At 36.9% G+C, this 22,775-nt stretch overlaps 1 protein-coding gene and 1 long non-coding RNA gene across 3 annotated transcripts in view; one reads left to right on the plus strand and one right to left on the minus strand.

Moving 5' to 3' along the window:
* Positions 1–8,860: 8,860 nt before the first annotated feature.
* LOC141376413 (uncharacterized) lies at positions 8,861–17,343 on the minus strand. Its single transcript, XR_012386437.1, has 4 exons — positions 17,257–17,343; positions 16,271–16,405; positions 11,033–12,380; positions 8,861–9,885 (listed from the first exon to the last, which is right to left on the minus strand). It is a non-coding gene; the product is annotated as an uncharacterized lncRNA (long non-coding RNA).
* robo4 (roundabout, axon guidance receptor, homolog 4 (Drosophila)) overlaps positions 12,493–22,775 on the plus strand; it is a 36,616-nt gene continuing 26,333 nt past the window's right edge. Inside the window, exons 1-2 of one of the 2 annotated variants that reach the window (XM_684163.10) lie at positions 12,493–12,732; positions 17,983–18,309. In XM_684163.10, coding sequence (XP_689255.3) covers positions 12,552–12,732; positions 17,983–18,309 — 508 coding nt within the window. In that variant the 5' untranslated portion in view covers positions 12,493–12,551. Of the gene's footprint in view, positions 12,733–16,394; positions 16,604–17,982; positions 18,310–22,775 lie in introns of those variants that run through there. The other variant, XM_005172710.6, reaches the window with a different exon arrangement.

The following is a 22,775-nucleotide window of genomic DNA, read 5'->3' on the forward strand; positions in this document are numbered from 1 at the left end:
GTGCCGGATGAAAGTGTTCAGCGGGCCGCATATGCCCCGAGGGTCGAAGTTTGCCCACCTCTGGCCTAAAGGGTACCCCTTTGGTGGGCATGGTGTATGATGATTTAGTCAATGTCATTCATGTTCGAGTACATCTCTCAAAGTAAAGCTGTATGCGTCGTTCACATATCATATGAGAAGCACATCTTACAAAACAGATGCTTTATACACATAAATACTTGTGTATAAATGTCTGTTACTAACCTTTCTATGGACATGACTTGATTATAACTGCAGATCAATAACGAAATAGCCTACTGTAACGTCTGCAATTATATAAATTAATTAAATGTAACATATATGAACACATACAGACCCTTACAGTTTCTGATATGATCCCAATTACAGAAAAAAACTGCACACAGTTTACATTTAGTCCTTATATGTGTTCAAAAACAACACGCAACATGTAGCCCACAGTCAGTGCAAACCTCTCATCTGTGTCTTTAATCTTCACCAGCACATGTAAACTCTGCTAGAAAGTAATTCTGTCATTCTGAGTTCATAATAGTCTAAAAGGTGATGATATTAGTTAAACATGGCAGTTTGTTTGCTGAAAGAATAATTTGCTCTGTGTTTTTTCCAGCTTCTCCTTTGTTTTTTTGTGTGTCATTCTCGTGTTTGTCCGTTTCTGAAAGGACCGGATGTCAGAAGCACTTTAATAACTACGCACACGTTATTATCATCAGCTCAAGAAGTCCGTTATTCCAAATATAGACACACACACACACAAGCGATCGCGAGCTCTCTGGAGAAAGTGAAACCGCTCTCACTTTTAGACGGCCTCATAAAACAAAAACAGGACACAGCAGATTTTGTTCTTCTCGGCTTTGTGGCTGTTCATCGAGATAACGGCAAGGTTTGTTTGAGCTCAGGTCGACCCTGACTCGTTATTATATGCATATTGTATTACGATGTAATGTCTCAGCTGTGTATTTAAAAATGGCGGTTTCTTTTTTTTCATTCTCTTGTTTGTGTATGCACAAATGACGTTTCTCTGTGAACCAATAGCATTCAGCTGCACGTCTAGCTCCACCTTTTGGTACCCTTTTGTCATACTAGGTACTCTTGGCAAAAGGGACCAAAAAAGTGGTACAGTATCATTCGCTTTTAGGTAACTTTTAACAGTGGAAACAGCCATAAAAGCATACCGAACCCTACCACTCAGTGGAACGTGCCTTAAGCTAAGCTAAAGTGCCCCCATCAGACCTGTAGATTGACTGAATGGGTTTAAAAATGGTAAAACTCAACTATTTTACACTAGGTGACTTGTAAAATGAGCCTATTTTCAAAAAAAAAGTGGAGTGTTCCTTTAAACTTAAAATTCATAAACTATTAAAAAAATAAATAAATCAGAGTTCACAATTTAAGAATGGCCACACAAACAGTGTAGCTCATTGAGAGAAAGCTCTTTACTTTTTTGGAGTGATTGGACTTTGATTGCTAAATCATCACATTTTAAACTATTATAATATTGCCAATTTTCAAAAGCGTGTTATAGTAATGCGAGAGTACACCCCTATAATGCCAAAGTGCAAATCTTTCCAATCATAAGCACTTTCCTTTTGCTCTTCAACAAAACTAGAAGCATGCTCTCTAATATGAAACTACTTTGTATCAGTTTCTTCTATAATTCAGATTTCAACTTTGTCTCATGCTCTTATGTGTGTGTCTGAGTTCAAATTTCTCTGGATTAAGTGTTTCCAAAACCTTTTATATTCCACAAATGCCAATTAAAATGTTTTATGAACTCTTATTGGCTGACTCTGAGAGTGAAGTGCATCATATTCTTCGACAATCAAAAACAGATCCTTAAATTACATACAGCTTCATATTAATTTAAATTATTAATTAAACGTTTCTTAGTAATGGCCAGGAATGGGGCGATTAGATGTTATGGAAAATGAACGACCCAGTGTGTGTGACTGCATACTTGAAGCAGTTTAATAATTACTCAGTGCTTTTACTCCATGAAAATCACATTCTACTTCTCTACTTCGTTAATTGGCAATCTGCAAACTCCAATTTCACTCACTCGCAGCTCAAGCCAGACAAATTTCATTTTCTTGCTCCCATATTGACATGCTAATTTTGGCCTTATGGAAGCATTCTTGAAGACACTGTCTCACTCTCCGCACAATACGACAAAAGACGCAGGGAGCAAAGTTGGGCGGTCCGACAAAGCTTCAAGCTGCGCAAGTTGATTATTTTGTTCTTAACAAGTCGAATGCTCTGCGTGGGCCCTTTGTTGCCTCAGACGTTCACTTTCATTTTCATAAATCTCTCTGGGAGGCAGACTTCACGAGGGGAGATGGACGTCATTATTCCTCATTATTTTCACAGGCGTCTTGTACATCTACAAACTTCAAACCCATTGCTGCAAGCTGAAGTTTTGTACACTAAAAAGCCATAAACTAAAACTTTAGACAGCCAGAATAAATAAAGCTAGAGCCACAACGCTTGAGGTATGGAAGCAACAGCTGACAAACTGACAGAAAGAAATTAAGCCCTAGGTATAACTCAGTTTTTTTGACCACACTTTGATATTATTGTTAATTTATTCATTTGCTGGAAATTAGAACTGAATTTAGAAATAATTTTAAAACAAATCTTTGAGCTTAACAAGCAAAATTAAATATGTAGGCTAAATTATGTCTTTAGTGGAGTGCATACAACACCATTACCTTATCCACGATAGTAAAGAGTAAAAGTAAAGGGAAAGAGAAAGTAAAGAGGCCAAATGGAGGAGGCTCGTTCTTTATCCTCGCACTGCAGATGGTCTGTTTAACTGTTTTCTCACTATTGAAGCGCTCAGTTTTTCCACTTACAAAGTCTGCCATGTAAATAGCAAATGCACTATTGCGCGACGCAACTGACTCTTAAAGGGAACAGAAGATGAGATTCTGATTGGTTTAATGCACAATATGCTATTTCTGCTGAGAATTTTGGTAAAAATCTGCGGATTTCTGCTAAACGATTTTGGGAGTATCATAACTAAAACCTTAAAATAATATATTTTTAACTTTTATTAAATGTTTAAAATGTAAATCCAATTAGATCTACTTATTTGGTAAACAAAGCAAGTCTCTCATTTATTATATCTACTAAAAGACAGAAAATTTTACTGTACAAACTGCATTGTACATAAATCAGATGAACATTTTCATATCAATCAATAATATTACTGTAATTAATTTGAAAACTGAATAAATATAGATTTACACACATTTACTCAAGTAAATAAACAGCATTAATGATGGGATTCTGTGTGGGCCTACCCATAACTCATTAAGAGAATTAGCACAACCTGTTAGACCATGCACCGAGGCGCACAGTATTTTTCCATGCTATAGCAAAAGTGGGTTCAGACACGCCCTTAATGATTTTGCTCCATGCGCTTTAGACTTTGCGCCTAGATCATTAAAATAGGCCCCTAATCTTTGGTAACCTGTATTGCAGACTGTACCTCTACTGTACCTTTTATTTATTGTGTTTTTTTTTATTTCTATTGTTTGAATATCAAGCCAATTCCATGCATGTTCAATAAGAAAAGGTCTGGAGAGTTTTTTCTTCAATGCCAAAAAATATTAGTAATTTATTAGATACAAATTAATAATTTGATGACAGAGCTCTGGGTTACGCTACCCCAATGCAATACAATAATTACATTCAAGAGATCCGCATCTAACATATGTACACAACTGATATTAACAGGTGGAGTTTTGGTTTACGTCACTTATCAGTCATTCTGCAGTCCTTTAGCTTTTGTACCCCCAGACATACTTCCTCTTTCTGCAACCCTTCTCTGCATACCAGAACTGAACAATTACGTGCATCTTTAATATATTTCACAACTTATACAAGCATCATGACAACTTGTGACATGTCCAGTCAGCAGTCTGGAACAACCCTAAATTTATTCTTATTCTGCTTTTTCCACTTCTCAGCAGTTCTTCTAAAAAGTATGCAGCACAGTAAAAAAGAGGAAGTGTGTCAGGTCAAGATGTGGTATTATACAATAGAAAAGATTGATTAATCTGTTGTTAGTCTAAACATTTTTTAAATAAAAAATAAAGACACAAAAGTAATAAAAATAAATTCTTCTTTTCCCACACTATACCAATTGGTCTTGATTGCCATTTTATTTGTAAGATGGCCCCCACCTTTGGCAGGGTGGGGATCGGAAAGTGAATTTATTTTTTGTTCTACTGTAAATAACATTTCAAGAGTTTGCACTTAGATATTGCTTGTTAATAATAGCAGGTTTGGCATGCTGTCCCGCGTGAGAACCCTGAGCTCGGAGATAATTGAGCCCAGAGCTCCTGCCTGGTCGATGAGCATGTAAGGGGAGTACAAGATCAGGTAGTTCTCGAGAACTTCCCTGGTAAAGAAGACAATGGGGAGATGGGGTGGATGGGAGGTTTCTTTAGAAAACGAAGATAAGGGAGTCGTTCTAGCCAGGCTACTTATAGTGAGATTGGCTAACTAATAATTATAGATGAGAGACCAGCTCTCAAAATTAGTTTGGGAAACTTCACTTGGAGGATTTTGTTTGGCCTCATGTAAATTCAATAAAAAAGTAAAAAAAACTATTTAAAAATAAAAAAATAAAAGCCATAAACAACAAATCAAATGTGTGGCGTCAAATCAAACATGCCAATAATAGTCCAAGACTAAATCCTATAGAACATTTGTCTGCTACAAAGCAAAGCAAGACAATTGAGACTGTAGTCATGTAGAAAAGCTTGGCAAATCCTGTAACTCATCCCATATACTGGTATATCCGGAGGTTTTTACACAGGGTAATTGTGGGTATGTGAGCAAGAACCGAGGCGAGGCCATGTCAGTTGCGCTAGCTCTCACCCCTCAGGTCTTCCTTGCGATCCTTATTTAAAAGTGGGGAGTCCGGCGGGACGTGCAGTGAAATTCCAACCAGTGCAATGAAAGAGAATCTAATGAATCAAATCCAATCCTATTAGTTCCGGCCCACATCGCAACACTGAGGCCTTTCTGCTTGCTGATCGCCGAAGATCTACCAGAGCTTGAGAAACGGGGTACCGGACGCATGGACTGCTACATGAAATGGTTTGTGTAATCAAACCCGAAGGATCACAGGCACATTGAATGGCGTCTGTGTGTGTGTGTACGATCAAATAAAACAACACAGCACACAGTAACCTCGAGGGTATAAATAGAAAAAATAAAATAAAAAAATAAGTGTGTTTGCACAAATTTTGCAAAAGAAAGTGTAGTTGGAAGTAGAGTTAACATTGCCTTGTTTATGATCATATAAAGTAATGAAAATAGTAATTAGAAAGTTTCCTGAAAAATAAGTACATTTTTGACTCCTTTCTGTTTCTTTCTAGTCGGAAGTGAGGTTAACATGGCCTTGTTTATGATAAAGTAACAAAAATCGAAATATGCTTGCTCACATCCAGTGTTGTGTGAGTTCTTTTAAAAAAGTAATAGATTGCAAATTGTAATCTGATTACATTACTAATTATTTACTAATTACTTACATTACTAATGTAAAAAGTAATCAGATGACTAATTACTTTACTTTGAAGTTACTTTTAAAACATATAAAATATACATATAAAAATACATAATTAACAACAGCACTTTCAGTATTGAATATTCACTAAAAACACAGGACAATGGGTTGATCATAGCAGCTTGACATATTCAAAAGGCTTATAGAGTTTGCCCAAAACTTAAAATGAGAGAATTTTTAAGTTTTGTGCAAACTCTTTAAGCTTTTACTTGTTCCAAACGCACTGCAGTGTTTGGGTGTTTGTGTTTGTCTGAGTTATTTAGTCTACCAAAATGTGTATATTCCAAAGTATGAAGCTGATGAGTCAGCTCTTGTCACGCGACTCATGGTTTTTAACTGGGTGTGCCTAGAAAATGCAAGCCCGTCCAATATATGCCCCCAATATGCACACAAGCATAAGTAGCTACGCTTCTTTTAACAATTAAAAGATACCTTCACTTCCAATCCTGCACAAAAAAATTCAATTTAGGCTGAGTTGGGACGCCATGTTTCTGGGCGAGGTGCCCTCCTTGGTGACGACTCTGACGAGTGTTGTCGTAGAATGTTTTCTATTCGAGTACTTGAACAAGTTGCTGATTGAGTTAAAAGCAGTTGAAAGTTCTATAGACGCTGAACATAAACTGCATTTCACAGCAATATTTTTGTTTCTATGCTCAGTGAAATCGAAGTAATGTCTGTATTTACACTTGAAAAAGGAACCACTCTCAACAGCAACCATTTTAGCTCACGTTCTCCAGCAATTTAAAAGCGAATGCTTGTTAAGTTGAAAACATATCAAAACTATATTTCTAACGCAAGTAACGCAATTACATTGACTTTAGTAACTGTCACCTAATTACAAAAATTTTAAACGTAATTCGCTACATTACTGCATTCCTCAAAAATGTAATTACAATACAGTAACACAATACTGTGGAACGCATTACACCCAACTCTTTGGGATGTTCCCTGAAAAAATTGCATTAGCATAAGAGATTAGCAATGGCTAACGTACCACTTGACTTATTTTTGACTTCTTTCTGTTTCTGTCTCTCCGTCATTTTCTCTTCTTGTTGTCCACATTGGTAGTGACTCTCTCTCTCTCTCTCTCTCTCCAGGGAGTGGGAAAAACAGTAGAACAAAGCGTCGAAGGGAGCTCGGCTCATTGGGAGTCTGAGCTGGAGGCTTTGTAGCGCAGCCAGCTGGACATACAAAGAGAGTAAGGAGAGAGAGAGAGAGAAAGAAAGCAAAAAAAGGGGGGATGCAGAGCCGGAGAGGTGTAAGCGCGCCCAGGATATGGGTGTGAGTGCTGTGGATGGTGAGAGAGGGGGGATGGATGGGGTGGATCCTGCTTTGTGATCCACTGAAGCAGAACTTTTGCCCTCACACCCCTGGCCTTCTATTCTCCAGCAAGCCCACCCTTCACCCCTCGCACCCCCGGCGCCATCCCTGAGAAATTTTTTTAATCTAATTGGGGTTTGATTAATTTAAAGTCCAAGTTCCACTTGTGAAACAGTCATAAAGAGATTTAAGAAAGCATCATCTGAATGTCTGTTAAATCTGGTTGGATGAAATACATTTCAAGTTAGTTAAAGGTGTGAGGTCAGGTGAGGTCAAATGTGGGCGCTAACTGGATGTCAAAACTAATAAGATGGCTTGGTTAATTTACAGTTAACCAAAAATTTTATGTGTTTATTGGTTTGGAAACTCAGTTAACAAATTAAGACATTGTGCAGTTAAAAAGAAATATATTTATATATATATATATATATATATATATATATATATATATATATATATATTTTTTTTTTTTTTTTTTTTTTTTTTAATCTAATTTTATTAGTTATTTTTGACTTTTTAATTTTACAACATAAGCAAATATTTGCTGTGATTATTTTTGAGGAAATAAATATATAGTTCAATAGTGAAGTATGTGCTTTGCTGCACTACTGTGTTATTTAATTAATCTTATAAACAATAACTCAGAAGGTCATGATCCGCACTCGGTTGTTTATATCGAAGTTGATATTAAGCCACACCATGTTGGTGTTTCTTAACATCTAATTTTTAAGAGGTGGGTCATAAGCTCAATGCTCAACCCCCAACCTGAAGGACCAGGACATACACACATACACTACAGACAATTTAGTGTACCAAGTCACCTATATCGCATGTCTTTGGACTTGTGGGGGAAACCGGAGCACCCGGAGGAAACCCAAACGAACACGAGGAGAACATATAAACTCCACAGAGAAATGCCAACTGACCCACCCGAGGCTCAAAACAGTGACCTTTTTGCTGTGAGTTAACAGTGCTACCCGCTGTGCCAACGTGCCACCCTCATTGAGTAATTTATTTGATTTCACAATCTTCAGAGATATATACACAAACATTTCAGCTCAACGCCTTCTTCAGTCTGTCTGAAAGAAATATATAGACAAATCTATTTTATTTGTAATATACAAACACTTCTGAAATCATTACAATGTGCTAATTTGGTGAAACACATGTTATTATTATTATCCAAGATATAATAAATAGTTTAATGTGTTAATAACTGCAGAAGGTCACTGGTTCAAGTCCCGGCTGGGACAGGTGGCAATTCTGTGTGGCATTAGCATTGAGTTTTTGAGTGCTCCAGTTCCCACACAGTCCAAAGACATGCGCTGCAGGTGAATTTAATAAACTAATGTGTGTGTGAATGAGTGTGTATGGGCGTTTTTCCAGTACTGGGTTGCGGCTAGAAAGGCATTCGCTGTGTAAAACATCCTGGAACAGTTGGCAGTTCATTCTGCAACCTCTGAAATTAGAGAGACTAAGCTGAAGGTTAATGAATGATGACCCTTCTGAAAATCATTCTTACATGCTGACTTAATGAAACGTATCAGCAAAAAGTTCTCTATCAACTAAACCAGAGATGCCCAAACTTAGGCCCATGGGCCAAAGTTGGCCCTTGGTAACCCTTAGTTTGGCTCGCTAAACCCCCATACACTTTTGCATTCACACATATACACTACAGCCAATTCAGTTTTTTCAATTAACCTTTATCGCATGTTTTTGGACTTGTGGGGGAAACCAGAGCACCTGAAGGAAACCCACGCAAACACAGGGAGAACATGCAAACTCCACACAGAAATGCCAAATGGCCCAGCCGGGGCTCGAACGAGCGACCTTCTTGCTGTGAGGCGATCATGCCACCCACTGCACCACCATGATGCCCCCACCCCTGAACTAAACAAAATAATTATTTTAAACTTCATTTTACTCTGATTACAGTATTTTTTTTTACTATTTTGGCATCCACTGATCACCCTCTTATTTTTCTTTCTTTCTTTACAATGGCTGCTTATGAGACTCTCATTTTTCTACCAATTTTTTCTTGGTCTCTCTCTCCTGCTCTCTCTTTAGGAAGATTAGAGTGATCTCCATTCTCCTGCGCTGAAGATTAAGGCACAGTTTAAGGGTCAGCGTGAGTTGGAATAGCCCATTGCAGGTCCACCCCGACACCCCACGGAGGACTGAAGCGTGGCTTTTTTTGGGTCTTCACTGGGGTCACACAACATGACCTACTACCTGGCAGGGGGTACAGTGAGAATAGAGCACTGAACGAACAAGTGACTAGTGTTTGAAATCCAAGGTCATGGCTTTGCAACATGGGTGGTCAGTGAAATCTAAAATGGTAAACTTGTTAAACAAATAACAAACTGCTCATTTCTCAGAAGCATCTGAATAATAATGAACTTGCTCAAGTCTAGTGGAAAAATGTGCAGTTCATTTCTGTAAGACTATTAAAGATAAGGTTTAAGAGGTTCTTTTACCATTTTTTTTTTTTTTATCAGTGGTAGAACAAATTGAGCATTACATAACAAATATAATACAGATAATGCAAGTACTGTACATAACAAATCAGGAAAATACAAATATAAATTGACATCGCACAGGACAAAAGAAATGTGCCAATGAACGAGCTAATTTACAAGTAGATTTAAATTAAATTAGCATGTTCATGAATCAGGCCCTGAAAGAAACTTTATAAAATGTATAGTGCAAAAAAGTACATTATATTATCCTTTTTAAAGTAGCAAAGTATACTCTAAAAAGTACACTCTAGTACACTCTTTTTTTATTTTTATATCCATGTATTTGGGTAAAAAAAATACTTTGTTTGTGTCCACCAATATTTCTAATCAATATTCTGTCCATTCTTTACATTTTAGCCCAAATTTGGGTTATAACAACCCAACAACCTTTTTTTATTTTATTAAATGTAGTTATTTGGGGCAAGGCAGAGGCGCAGTAGGTAGTGATGTCGCCTCACAGCAAGAAGGTCGCTGGTTCGAACCTCGCTCAGTTGGCGTTTCTGTGTGGAGTTTGCATGTTCTCCCTGTCTTCGCGTGGGTTTCCTCCGCGTGCTCCGGTTTCCCCCACAGTCCAAAGACATGTGGTATAGGTGAATTGGGTAGGCTAAGTTGTCCGTAGTGTATGAATGTGTGTGTGCATGTTTCCGAAAAATGGGTTGGGGCTGGAAGGGCATCCGCTGAGTAAAAATCTTGCTGGATAAGTTGGCGGTTCATTCCGCTGTGGCGACCCCGGATTAATAAAGGGACAAAGCCGACAAGAAAATGAATGAATGAATGAATGAATGAACAGTTATTTGGGTAAAAATACTTTGTTTGTGTCCACCACTATTTTGAATCAATATTCCAGCCATTCTTTACATTTTAACCCAAATTTGGGTTAAAACAACTCAACAACTTTTTTTGTTTTTAAATACAGGTATTTGGGAAAAATACTTTTTTATGTACTTTTGTGTCCACCAATGTTTTTAATCAATATTCCGTCCATTCTTTACAATATAATGAAAGCTAAATAGGGCTATAAATGTCCAAACTAAAAAAAAGCATCATAAACTAGTTCTGACTCTAAAAACAACAACCACATCCACACTAGCTCCTCTTTGCATGTTATAAGAGAAGTTGTAATACTTTTAAATATTTTTTCAATGAATTAAGTGACCAGGTACCAAAAAATGACCTAAATGAGTCATTCATGAATTAAATATACATTGATAGTTTTACTCACAGTCACGATTACCTTTGCATCTTATCAAATTGAACTTAATGGAAAATAAATGAATGACACCTTAACTTGTCCTTATCCTTTGTCGCCACAGTGGAATGAACTGCCAATTACTCTGGCATAAGTTTTATGCAGCGGATGCCGTTTCAGCTGCAACCCAGAACTGGGAAACACCCATTCATCCACACACTCATACACTAAAGGCAATTTTGTTTACCCAATTCACCTACAGGGCATGTCTTTGGACTGTGAGAGAAACCGGAGCACGTGAAGGAAACCCACGCGAACACGGGGAGAACATGCAAACTCTACACAGAAATGCCAACAAGCCCAATCAGGACTCAAACCAGCAACCTTCTTGCTGTGAGGTGACAGTGCCACCACTGAGCCACCTAACTTGACTTTATGACTTTGAAATATCTGTAAAATAGCACTCGAACCATTTATTTTAAGACTGAAAGCTCCATCCTCCATTATTCAGTCTCCATTTGTGTCCTCAAATAGAAATAATATCATGCAGGTTTTGGCTGACATGATTGTGTGATTAAACGGCGGCAAAATATTCACTTTTGGCTCAAATGTGTTTAAGAGCAGCTGCAAAACATTCGCTGACGTTGATCTTTACTTAAGCAGAACAGTATTGTACAACCTGTGATATTTCCATGTCTCATTCTCAGGCTTACAGTTTTAAAAGTATTGGGAGGTTTGTGGAATTAAAGCCCGATCAGGTCAGGTCTGTTAACTCAGCATGTTTCTTCTGTTCCTCTGTGCTGAAACAGCAGGACTGGAGAGTGGAACACAAGACCAGACTGCATGAGACAAATTGCTTTCTCAGTCCCATTTGATTCAACCTCTGTGATGACTGGAACACATACTGCGCACGCCAAGAGGAACAAATTTATCCCTTTTTTTGCATTCGGCTTTGTGAATGATGAAAAATCTTTAAACATATGTGAACAAAAAAGAAGGAAAGAAAGAAAGGAAACGGCCTGTGTCACCCTTCATGCTGCTCAGTAATCAAATTCAACTCGGTTTCTGTTGTCTGATAATTGAAATGTTTAAGTGTGAAAATCGAAATGATCTCCACTCGGAGCGAAACATCTTCACTTCGACAAATGAGAACGTTCCAGTCGCATTACCGATTTGGTCCGCTCACCTCTCCTCTCCAAATAAAATAGAAATTGTGTTGAGAAAGTGTGAATCCCCCTCCTTCCACCAGACAAAAGCCATTCCTTTCATAGCCGACAAGCAGCCAGAGGCTTTGGAGAGGGTCAGTTTTGTTTGAAAACACTCCCTCTCTCATGCTTTTGAGAGAGTAGCTTGATGCAGAAATGAAGGGTGTCTACTTCCCCTTTTGTTCAACGGGCCAATAGCAGTCAGGCAATGCGTTTTCCGCCGTTTGATGTTTTAAAGAGCCAAAGAGTTTGTCACTCTGAAGGATTTGATCAGTCGACTCGCAGACACTTGATTAATGGAACTGATCCCTTTCGGTATGGGAGATCCCCTTCGGTCCCCTCCCCGTTCACTCGCGGGCCTTGTTTTCCGTCTTTGGGACGTGCAGAACGAATGACACAGATGTTGTTGGAGGAGACAGTCCCCATCCCTCTCCTCCTCTCCCGCACTCCCAGCATGGGGCCTGAAACTTGTTTTTCAATCATTGTTTCCGCCAACTTCTTTCCCAAAAGAGAAAAGCGAGGCGAGAAAGAGGAGGGAGAGAGCGGAGGGAGCGCTAAATAAAAGAGGGAGGGAAAGTAAATACAAAGCATTTGTGGAATATAAAGAAAAAACATTCTTTATAACAATCTCTCGATAATTTAGGACTGTGGGGAGAAGGGTGGACCACAGTTGGGATGGTGTAGCGGAGGGTGCAGGGCCAGAGGAGAGGAGATTTAGGCTGAAGATGCAGGTGTCTGCATGGATGTTGTGGGTGGCATGGCTGTGTACTTGCAGCAAGGCGGTGCGCCAGTGCGCGTGCCCACCTGATGAACAGGTGGCACAGAGGTCAGAGGGAAAAGGACACCTACGCCATCGTCTGATGCATCAGCGAGCATCACACAGAGACCGGGCCCATCGCAGGAAAGGTAAAACTAATGGCTTTTATTGGATTATTAAACTTAAGCATTATAATAAAATCATTTTCTTTCTCTCCAATTTCCTGACAAATGACAAAAAGTTAAATATTTTTATGTTGCTTTAACTTATTTTAATAAGGTAATCAGGATTAATTTTTTTGAGTTATACAAAGTTTAACTTCATATTTTTAGTCAGTTTGATTAAACTAACAAATTTAAGAGGGCAAGATTTATTTTTATACTATAGTTTAGATTTAGTGAATAATTTATTACTGCAACATTTATATTAGTTTTTATTTAAAAAAAAAAAAAAACAATATTTAGAAATCAATGGTAAATTTATTCAGAAATGAATGGTTTGAGCATCCGCTCGCTCTGCGTATCAGCATGGGGTCCACAGCATGAAATCAGAAAGACAGTGATAACTTGATAAACCCTTTTTTTCACTTCGTGATTTTCACTCGTGGTCACTGCTGATTTAATTTACATGTGAAAAATACAGTTGAAGTCAGAATTAGTAGCCCCCTGTTTATTTTTTCCCCAATTTTTATTTAACAGATTTTTTTCAACACATTTCTAAACAGTTTTGTAACTCATCTCTAATAACTGATTTATTTAATCTTTGCCATGATGACATACATCATATTTGACTAGATATTTTTCAAGACACTTATATAAAGCTTAAATTGACATTTAAAGGCTTAGCTAGGTTAATTAGGTTAACTAGGCAGAATAGGGTAATTAGGCAAAAAATATAGCTTAAAGGAGCTAATAAATTTGACCTTAAAATGGTTTTTAAAAATTTTAAAACTGTTTTTATTCTAGCCAAAATAAAACAAATAAGACTTTCTCCAGAAGAAAAAATATTATCAGACATACTGTGAAAAATTCCCTGCTCTGTTAAACATCATTTGGGAAATATTTAAAAAACAAAATGCAAAAGGGGTTAATAATTCTGACTTCAACTGTATATTAAGTGAGTGTGACGGTACCATAGTGTGTTGCATTTATATGCTTACTTGAAGTCTCACTGTTTAAAAAAAATAAATAAATAAAAAATGTTATATTTATGATGTTATTCCCTTTTGCTGCATGGTTATCAATTAACTTACTGAATGACTTCTTGAATTTTGAATCCTTTTCTTGGTTATTTATGTTTAATTATGTGTAAAAGAAAATTCACTCACCTGAATTAAACAATACCTATGTTTTTTATATTATAACTTCATACAAAAGTTGAATAAATCATCAAATAATATACAGTGATCAGCATATATGAGTACACCCTCCACAAATCTCATTTAAATTAACAGTTTCTATAGGATGCTTTACGATATTGTATTTGTGCATATACATTAGTTTAATCAATACTGAAGCCAAATCTGGAGCCAATCGAACAAAATAACTTGCAATAATGGATCAGAAATTAGTATCTTAATTTATGTTAGGGAAAAATATTTTTAAAAACATGATAGAAAATAGCAAAGATCAAGAGAAACAAAAATATATACAGTTTTGTTGAAATTTTGTAGTTTGTATTTTTTTGCAATGTTTTGCATAAATTTAAATGTATTATATTTCCATTTTTTAAGATGTTCTGTGACTAAAATATTATTTTAATAAATGTCTGTTTAATAAATCTGTTTTGTTCAAATGCTCCAACATATATTACCCATATTCACTGAGAAATGCATAAAATATTCATTTTCAAAATGGTGTGTACTCATATGCTGAGCACTGTACCTATCATTTTGTGCTTGAGCACAGTACTGTAAAGTTTATATTTTCAGCATAAATACAATTTTAACCACCTGTTACTTATTTACAAAAGCATGCATTATTCCTTATTTTTCCCCAAATTTAATATATAAACATTATGTTCATACACAAAACACTCTGTTAAGAAATTCAAAGAGACTTATTTATAAGCGAAACGTGCTGAGAAGTTACCCAAGGCGCTAAATCAGCCTGAACTCTTTTTGCAGTGCAGCTTTACTTCTGTGTTGTGGTATGCGGCCCTATAGTCCCACAGCATCTTTTGTTAGACGCTGAAAGCTGCTGATCCACAGGCCATCAAGGCACTGCTCCCTGGATCAATATACGTGTCCATCAGTGTGGCCTGCTCTTTTAACCAACACAATAGACAGTTCTCTAAACAACACTTTATTTATATGTGCCTTTCGAGAAAATGAACTGCCGCCGCCTCTGCTTTTCATTCCTCTCTTTTCTTTCGGGCTTTCAGATTTCTCCTCTCCATCTCACCCCCTCACCGACCGTATTTGCACAGACTTAATAGTAATTGGAATTAGCAAGTGTTGCCCCTCAGTGCTCTACAGTAACGGCTGGGTTTCACTTTTTTTATGCTCCTCTCTATTTACTTCTGATGCCACTTGCTTGATTATGAACATTGCAAGTTTGTGATTTAATGTTTCACATGGTGGTGCAGTTGGTTGCATGTTCGTCTCACAGCAAGGTCACTGGTTCGAGTTGGGGTTTTAGTGTGGAGTTTGCATGTTCTCACTATGTTCGCATGTGGTTCCTCTGGGTGCTTCGGTTTCCCCCACAGTCCAAAGACGGTATAGGTGAACTGAATGAGCTAAATTGTCTGTAGTGTATGTGTGAAAGAGTGTATTCCCAGTGTTGTGTTGTGTTGCTGGAAGGACATCCGCTGCGTAAAACATACAGTATGCTGGATAAATTGGCGGTTCATTCCGCTGTGGCAACCCCTGATGAATGAAGGGACTAAGCCGAAATGAAAATGAATGAATAAATAAATAAATTAATTAATTAATAAATGAATGTTTCATTTGTGTCAAGTCTCTCTCTTTTTAAAAACAAGAAGTATTTTAAAGAAGTATCAGCTGTTTTCAGAAATGAATCATTGTTTGGGGACTATAAACTTTTTGGTTACCAATATTAACATTATTCTAAATCTCTTATTCTGTGTTCAGCTGACAAAAAAAAAGTCAATAGGCTAAGTAAAAGTTGCAGCATAATTTGCATAAGCGTAATTTGTAACTTGTAGCGTAATTTGTTTAAAATGAATCTGTAACTTGTGGCGTAATTTGCATAATCCCTGTAATAAGCCTAATTTCGAAATTTGGGGAGAGAATATTTATTGCAGATTTTTTTTTTTACTGGCTCAAATGATGTTTGGCATCAATCTGTATTCATACATTAAGTTTTTGTGCAGTTTGTGCAGAACAAAAGGAAGTTTTTCTTGGCTGTGAGCTCTAATTTTTCCTGTTTCTGAATGCTGTCATCACATTCATTTGATAGAAAGCTTCACATCACACATTAAAATACTAAATCATTTACTGGTAAAATAAATATCATTCATCATTACCATCATTACCACCACCACCCTGCTGAACTGACAGAAAGCTGCCTACAAGTTGGAAGCTTAAACACTGCTCGGCCTTTACAATAAACATAATTTGACCCAAATGTCTTCCGTTTTGTTAGAACAATGTTGTCGTACACGACAGAAAAACTAAAGGCAAAAGCTCGACTTCAGAAAACAGTAAGCCACACGTGTGTAGTTTACCTCACAAATGGTAGGAGTCATAGTTGTCTCTGGCTCGTCAGTCATCGGTAATTCCCGTCATCATTCATCAGCTCGTGTTCGAGTCACCGGGGCGGGTCTCAATCCGGATGGCGCTCGGTTCAACACTTGTACTGACTGAAACGACAGAGACAGGGCTGTGAAACCTGTGGATTTCAGCCGAAATGCCATTCTGTTTTTTCGCGGTGGTTTTGCAACGCAGAACGACGATGAGTTTTTTGTATTCGTAGACTGAAGTGGACGTGACATGTAAAATAATGACGAGATTCTTCATTAAGCTCTGTTGTGTTTTGGGGGTCATTTTTAATATTGAAGGTAAGCAAATTAAGTAAAACTATTTTGTTCTAGTGTTTTCTTAAGAATATATATTTTAAAATTGACCAAAAAATTATTTTCATCTGTAATATTATCTCTAAAATAAAGTTAGTTTTATTTATTTATTTATTTTTTAGGCTAGAATTTAAAAGTTCTACAATTAAATTACGTTGTTTCTGTGACCTATACTATTTAATTTCTCAATAACAAATGCAATATCCTATTAAAATTATAAATAATTTATATAGGCCTAGTATGTCATGAAAAAGTAGCCTATAGGTTAAAATTCGATCATTACTTTTTTTCCTGGTAGACATGATGATTTATTCAATTTAACATGTCTGTTATAAATTATTACGAATTTATCTTAAAATGTTGATGTCGAATATGTGCTGTGCGTTAATCCCTTGCGAACTAATTATTGTGTAATGTTTATTAAGTGTTCAAACAGTTGAACTCCGGCACTTTATGTTAACATTTTGATTACAATTTTAAGTTTTATCAACGTTTTATTTCCAACTAGGTTTTGTGAATGCCTCTTTAAGCGACAAATATAAGTTGGCCATCTTTATAGGCTAATTTAGAACCCATCTGTATACACACAGACAAAAAAAAAAGTATTATTTCCTTCTTTTTTAAAGCCTTTTAAATACCTTTGTCGAATGTAACATTAAACTGTTAAAGTTGCAGCATTGCCTTTTTTGCATGCTTCCAATGTTTTCCACAAATTCCTCTGCAGTGAAAATGACATAGCAGGACTGTGAGACTCTTAGTTTCCTCTCTTTCAGGAAACTGCCCCATGATAGACAATAGAAACTTTTAATAGTCTGACAAATTTTTGCCAAGAATGCAGAGCTTCGATTCTCCATTGTGCACTTCACCCTAGTTTACCTCCTATTGTAACATATACAGCTTATTTCACTTTATGTTTAACAACTTCATTTACTTATTACAAATCCGATAGACAACAAGGGTTTGTTGTTGGACCAAACCAAATGCTTTTTTTTGTTTTAAAGACACCCTCTCATGCACATGTGATTGGCATGTTTTGGCGTGCGAGTACAAAGAGACATTGTAGGACATTGTAAGTGGGCCTATAATAGCAGAGGACCATTCCTACACTTGGTGCACAGGTGACGGATGTCCTGTTGGTCTGTAACTTTGTTTGTGAGTGCTGGCCCTTTGTTCCTCTCGGAGTGGGAAAAACAGCCTGCTGCACTGACTCCATTTCCGCTCCATACAGGAAATGTGTTTCCTTTACTCATCGTGGACTCATCTAAGCACCCTACACAAAACAATTCAGAATTCATTCTCAAGATTGGAATTTGTTTAATGTATTTGATGGGTTAATGTGACTGTTTATTTTTGTTCTCCCCCAGGTTCCAGACTTGTTTCAGAAATTAACCTACCTCGTATTGTTCACCATCCTTCCGATGTGGTGGTCCGAGTGGGCAGCCCGGCCACATTGTCGTGCAGGGCAGAGGGCAACCCTGAGCCCACCATACAGTGGCTCAGAAATGGCCAACCTCTTGACACGGACAAGATGGATGCGCAGTCACAGCCTATCGTTCTACCAGATGGAAGTTTGTTCTTCTTTAGTGTGGTCCCGGGCCGGAAGGGTCAGTCCCATGAAGCGGTGTATGCCTGCATCGCTCACAACAGCATTGGAAATGCAACCAGCAGAAATGCTTCTCTTCATATAGCAGGTTTGAATAAAGTTAAGAATCAAAATTATTTTCTTTAAAAACAGATTCTGAATAAACAAAACAAAATTTCATAATTTAATAAAAGTTGTTGCAGGCTTTTGTATGGCTATATTTATTAGTTTAATTATTTTAAATTAATGATATGATATTGTTAGAGCAAAGTCGTTTTAGCATTAAAACAATACTGTCAAAAGGCTATTTACTAAACACATGCAGTGAGAAATAAAAGAACAACAGTAAATTTAAAGTAATACAATGTGATTCACTAACATTTGCAAATTACAGTATTTGCACCCTTATTTAAAACTGAAAAAAAAAATGCCTTAAATTTTGCGCTTGAAATGGCTGCAGTCTGAGGCAGAGAACAGAGATCATGTGGTATATCATAGAAGAATCTTTCCACAGATAATTATTATTTTGAAATGCCAGAGGAACACATCATCCATTCTTTGCCAATTATGTTATTTTTAATTTCTTTCTTCACCTTCAGGAATGACTTAGAACAAACAACTAGGGTGAGTCGCATAAAACCGGCACAATCTTAGTTCCCTCAGACAGCATGCAAACTTGGACATGAACTGTCAACAACAGTTTCAAAATGTACAGTTGAAGTCAGAATTATTAGCCCCTCTGAAGTATTAGCCCCTGTTTACTTTTTTCCCAAGTTCTGTTTAACAAAACCTTTTTTTCAAAACAATTCAAAACAGAATAGTTTTAATAACTCATTTTTAATAACTTATTTATCTTTGCCATGACAAGAGTACATAATTATATTTTAATAGATGTTTTTCAAGACACTAGTATTCAGCTTAAAGTGAAATTTAAAGGCTTAACTAGGTTATTTAGGCAAGTTATTGTATAATGATGATTTGTCCTGCAGATGATCGAAAAAATATATAGCATAAAGGGAATAATAATTTTGACCATAAAATGTTTTTTTTTTCTTTTTTAAATTAAAGTCTGTTTTATTCTAGCCCAAATAAAACAAATAAGACTTTCTCCAAAATATATATTATCAGACATACAGTGAAAATGTCCTTGCTCTGTTAAACATCATTTGGGAAATAAAAAAAAAGAAAGAAAAAAAATCAAAGGGGGGCTAATAATTCTGACTTCAACTGTATATCTTGTGGACTATCTCACATGAATTCAGTCAGATATGGGTTACTGTAAGCGCATTGGTGCTGTCCAGTTCTGAAGTCTTTCACTGTTATACCTAGTCATAGTAGATCACCCACACCTTATATACATCAGCTTTATATACTTGCACTTCAATTATTGAGTGGGTCTATATGCAAGTTAGATATAAAATTTTTGTTCCTTAATTTGCGCAGACTGTACATCCACCCCAAAAAAGATACTATGTCACATAATGTGACCATAAAAAGGACAGAATGCTCATGCATACCTGTTTTTTGTCATCATAGTCAAAGTTGCTCATTAAAGTTTAATAATAAGAGGAGAGCGTGGCAAAAGTTATCTAGGATGAAAGTAACAAAGCAATTTTCTCGAAGCCCTGAGCCCTGACAACATTTGATTTCCAAGCTATTGGAAAGCACTCCAAGCATTCAGCATGCAACCTTAGATGGAGCCGCCAAATACAATGTGATTTTGGGGCCGTGTCCCGCAGTTACTGTAGCTCCAAATTTCCGTTTTCAAGTGCAAACATAAAAATAATTGTAGTGGATCTTTTTTTCCTTATTACAAGTTGTGTTACTCTTTTCATGTGTCACACTAAAAATCAATCTTTATTGTTTGCTGCAATAAAACATCCTTAAGTTTGAAATGTCTGAGTTTTTCAGTTTAAAAGAATATCAGGTTTAAATGGCAAGAACTCCTTTGGAGACAAAATTAACTGTTAGTAATGTGCCACTGCTAATAGCCATGCCTTATTTTTCACTTCCACGTTAGTTTTTAGAGTTTTGACCTTCTACAGTCATTGGTTTTGACTCGTATGTTTTATAAGATTAATGCATATTGCCAATAATAATTAAAAAAATTAAGGTTTACATTGTTGGATTGCTTTGAAAAAATTAATGGAAGTGAAATTTTAAAAGAAAATGACATTTAAATGTTTTTTTTTTTTTTTTTTTGCAAAAATAAGGAACAAAATGTTTGCTGTGAACATTAACAAGGTCAAAGTCAGATATATTTAAAATAAACAAGATTAAGCCAGTGAATCTAGTAAATATTGTTGTGTTACTTTTGACCCACCCTGAGTTACTTTCGTCTCTGTCAATGGTATTAAAAGTAACAATCCGCAACTTTTGTTTAAAGTGAGGTTAGATTGGAGTTGTTCTACATTGACACAAAATAATACCTGATTTTGAGAGACCACTCTTGTGACTTAGTAAGCAACAAAATATATATTTCTGCTAGAAAAGTATCTTTTAAAATAGGGTTTTTATGAAAAAAGGTACTTTCATCTGTGCTCTGTGACTTTTTAGCATCAAGTTTTTCATTTGAGTTGATGATTAGCTTAATTGTTTACAGTTAACTTGTCTGTTTATTTGTGTGGTGATATGTGTCGGCTATTGCTGTGAAATTGCCCCTCAGGGACAACAAAGAAAATCATTCAAACCCAAAACAAGCATCGGAAATCCCTCTGTTGGATGTATTCATTTTTAACAGTTTTGATTAAACCGTTATCTTTTATCCCAGTCGTTCTGTAACAGTGAGTCAATATTTGTAACCAAGAAATTCTATTGGGTCTCTGCAGGCATAATTAATATAGTTGGATTATTGTCAACAAGGAATAAGATTGCAATAGTCTTTTACTCACCCTCACGTTATTTCAAGAGTTCACACTTAGATATTGTTTGACAACTGTTAGAGGTTAGCAGGTTTGGCATGCTGTCACAGGAGAGAACCCTGAGCTCGGAGATAGTTGAGCCCAGGGCTCCCGTCTCGTCCATAGAGCATGTGAGAGGAGTACGAGATCAGGTGATTCTTGAGAGCTCCCCACTGGTAAAGGAGGAAAGGAGGAGAAGGGCTGGATGGGGGGTTTCTTCGGAAAAACGAAGATAAGGGAGTAGTTCTAACTAGGTTACCTATAGTGAGTTTGGATCAATCTGATTGGCTAGCTAATGCGTGTAGATGGGTGGCCAGCTGCAGTCAGTCATATAACGTGCTCCTCTGGAAATTTGTTTGTGAAACTTCACTTAGATTCTATAGGTGTTTCTTTCTCTTCTGCAAACAAGCAAAGGCACTTAAAATAATTAAAAGTCACTATGGTCCACAACATCTCCCTGAATATTTCCCACAAAAACTCACCTGTTTAAACCCAACAGACCATGATAACAATGATCAACCCATCAAGACCTACTTGAATGCTCTGAAGGAACAAGAGGGTGAGGAAGCTTATTAAGATGGTCCGTGAGATTACTGGAGATCAGATGTCAAAGTTTGCTTTCTTCCCTAAAACAAACAGAGCACTAATTGAGCCCTGACAGCATGCTGTGTTTGTAGCCCAAACAGATTCCTCAGCAGACCTGTTTACTCTGCATTCCACTGCACTGAAGCGGGACCTGATTGAGACATTGAATCAATTGTTGCACACAATGAATTTGGGTTTTGTTTACGCTGATTTGCTGTCAGATCATTTCAGACAAAAATAAGCTACGTCAAGATGAGCTGACAATGGGCCTTAATTTCTAAAGCAGAAGGCCGTTGATGAGAAAAACACTACTAGATATATGTGAGCATATCTGAAATGTAGCAACCGACTGATAGTGTTGATTTTAGATCAGCAACTGACCTTTCACATTCCAACTATGAGTTTGTGGTGTGTAATTAGGGGTGACGCGGTGGCGCAGTGGGTAGCACGTTCGCCTCACAGCAAGAAGGTTGCTGGTTCAAGCCTTGGCTGCGGCAGTTGGCATTTCTGTGAGAAGTTTGCATGTTCTCCATGTGTTTGTGTGTGTTTCAACCCATCTCCGGTTTCCCCCACAAGTCTATATAAAGACGTGGTACAGGTGAATTGGGTATGCTAAAATTGACCCTAGTGTATGAGTGTTTGTGTTTCCCAGTAAAGGATTGTGGTTGGAAGTGCATCCGCTGCGTGAAACATATGCCGGATAAGTTGGCAATTCATTCCGTTGTGGAGAATCAAGATTAATAAAGGGACTAAGCCGGAAAAAAATAAGAAAGTGAATATGTGTGTTCACAGTGATGGGTTGTTGCTGGAAGGGCATCCGCTGCATTAAAAACATAAGCTGGATAAGTTGGCGGTTCATTCCGCTTTGACGCCTAAGCCGAAAAGGGACTAAGCCAAATAGAAAATGTATGAATAAATATGGGAATCAGTAAGTTTTTAATGTTTCAAAAAGGCAATTCTGCTCACCAATGCTGCATTTATTTGATCAAAAAACAGTAAAAAGTGTTCAATTTTAAGATAATACAGTTTTAAAAAACTGTTTTCTCTTTGAATGTATTTTCAAATTGAAATTGTTTCTATGATTTAAAGG

This window comes from Danio rerio, chromosome 10 (assembly GCF_049306965.1).
Source record: "Danio rerio strain Tuebingen ecotype United States chromosome 10, GRCz12tu, whole genome shotgun sequence".
Classification (NCBI taxonomy): domain Eukaryota; kingdom Metazoa; phylum Chordata; class Actinopteri; order Cypriniformes; family Danionidae; genus Danio; species Danio rerio.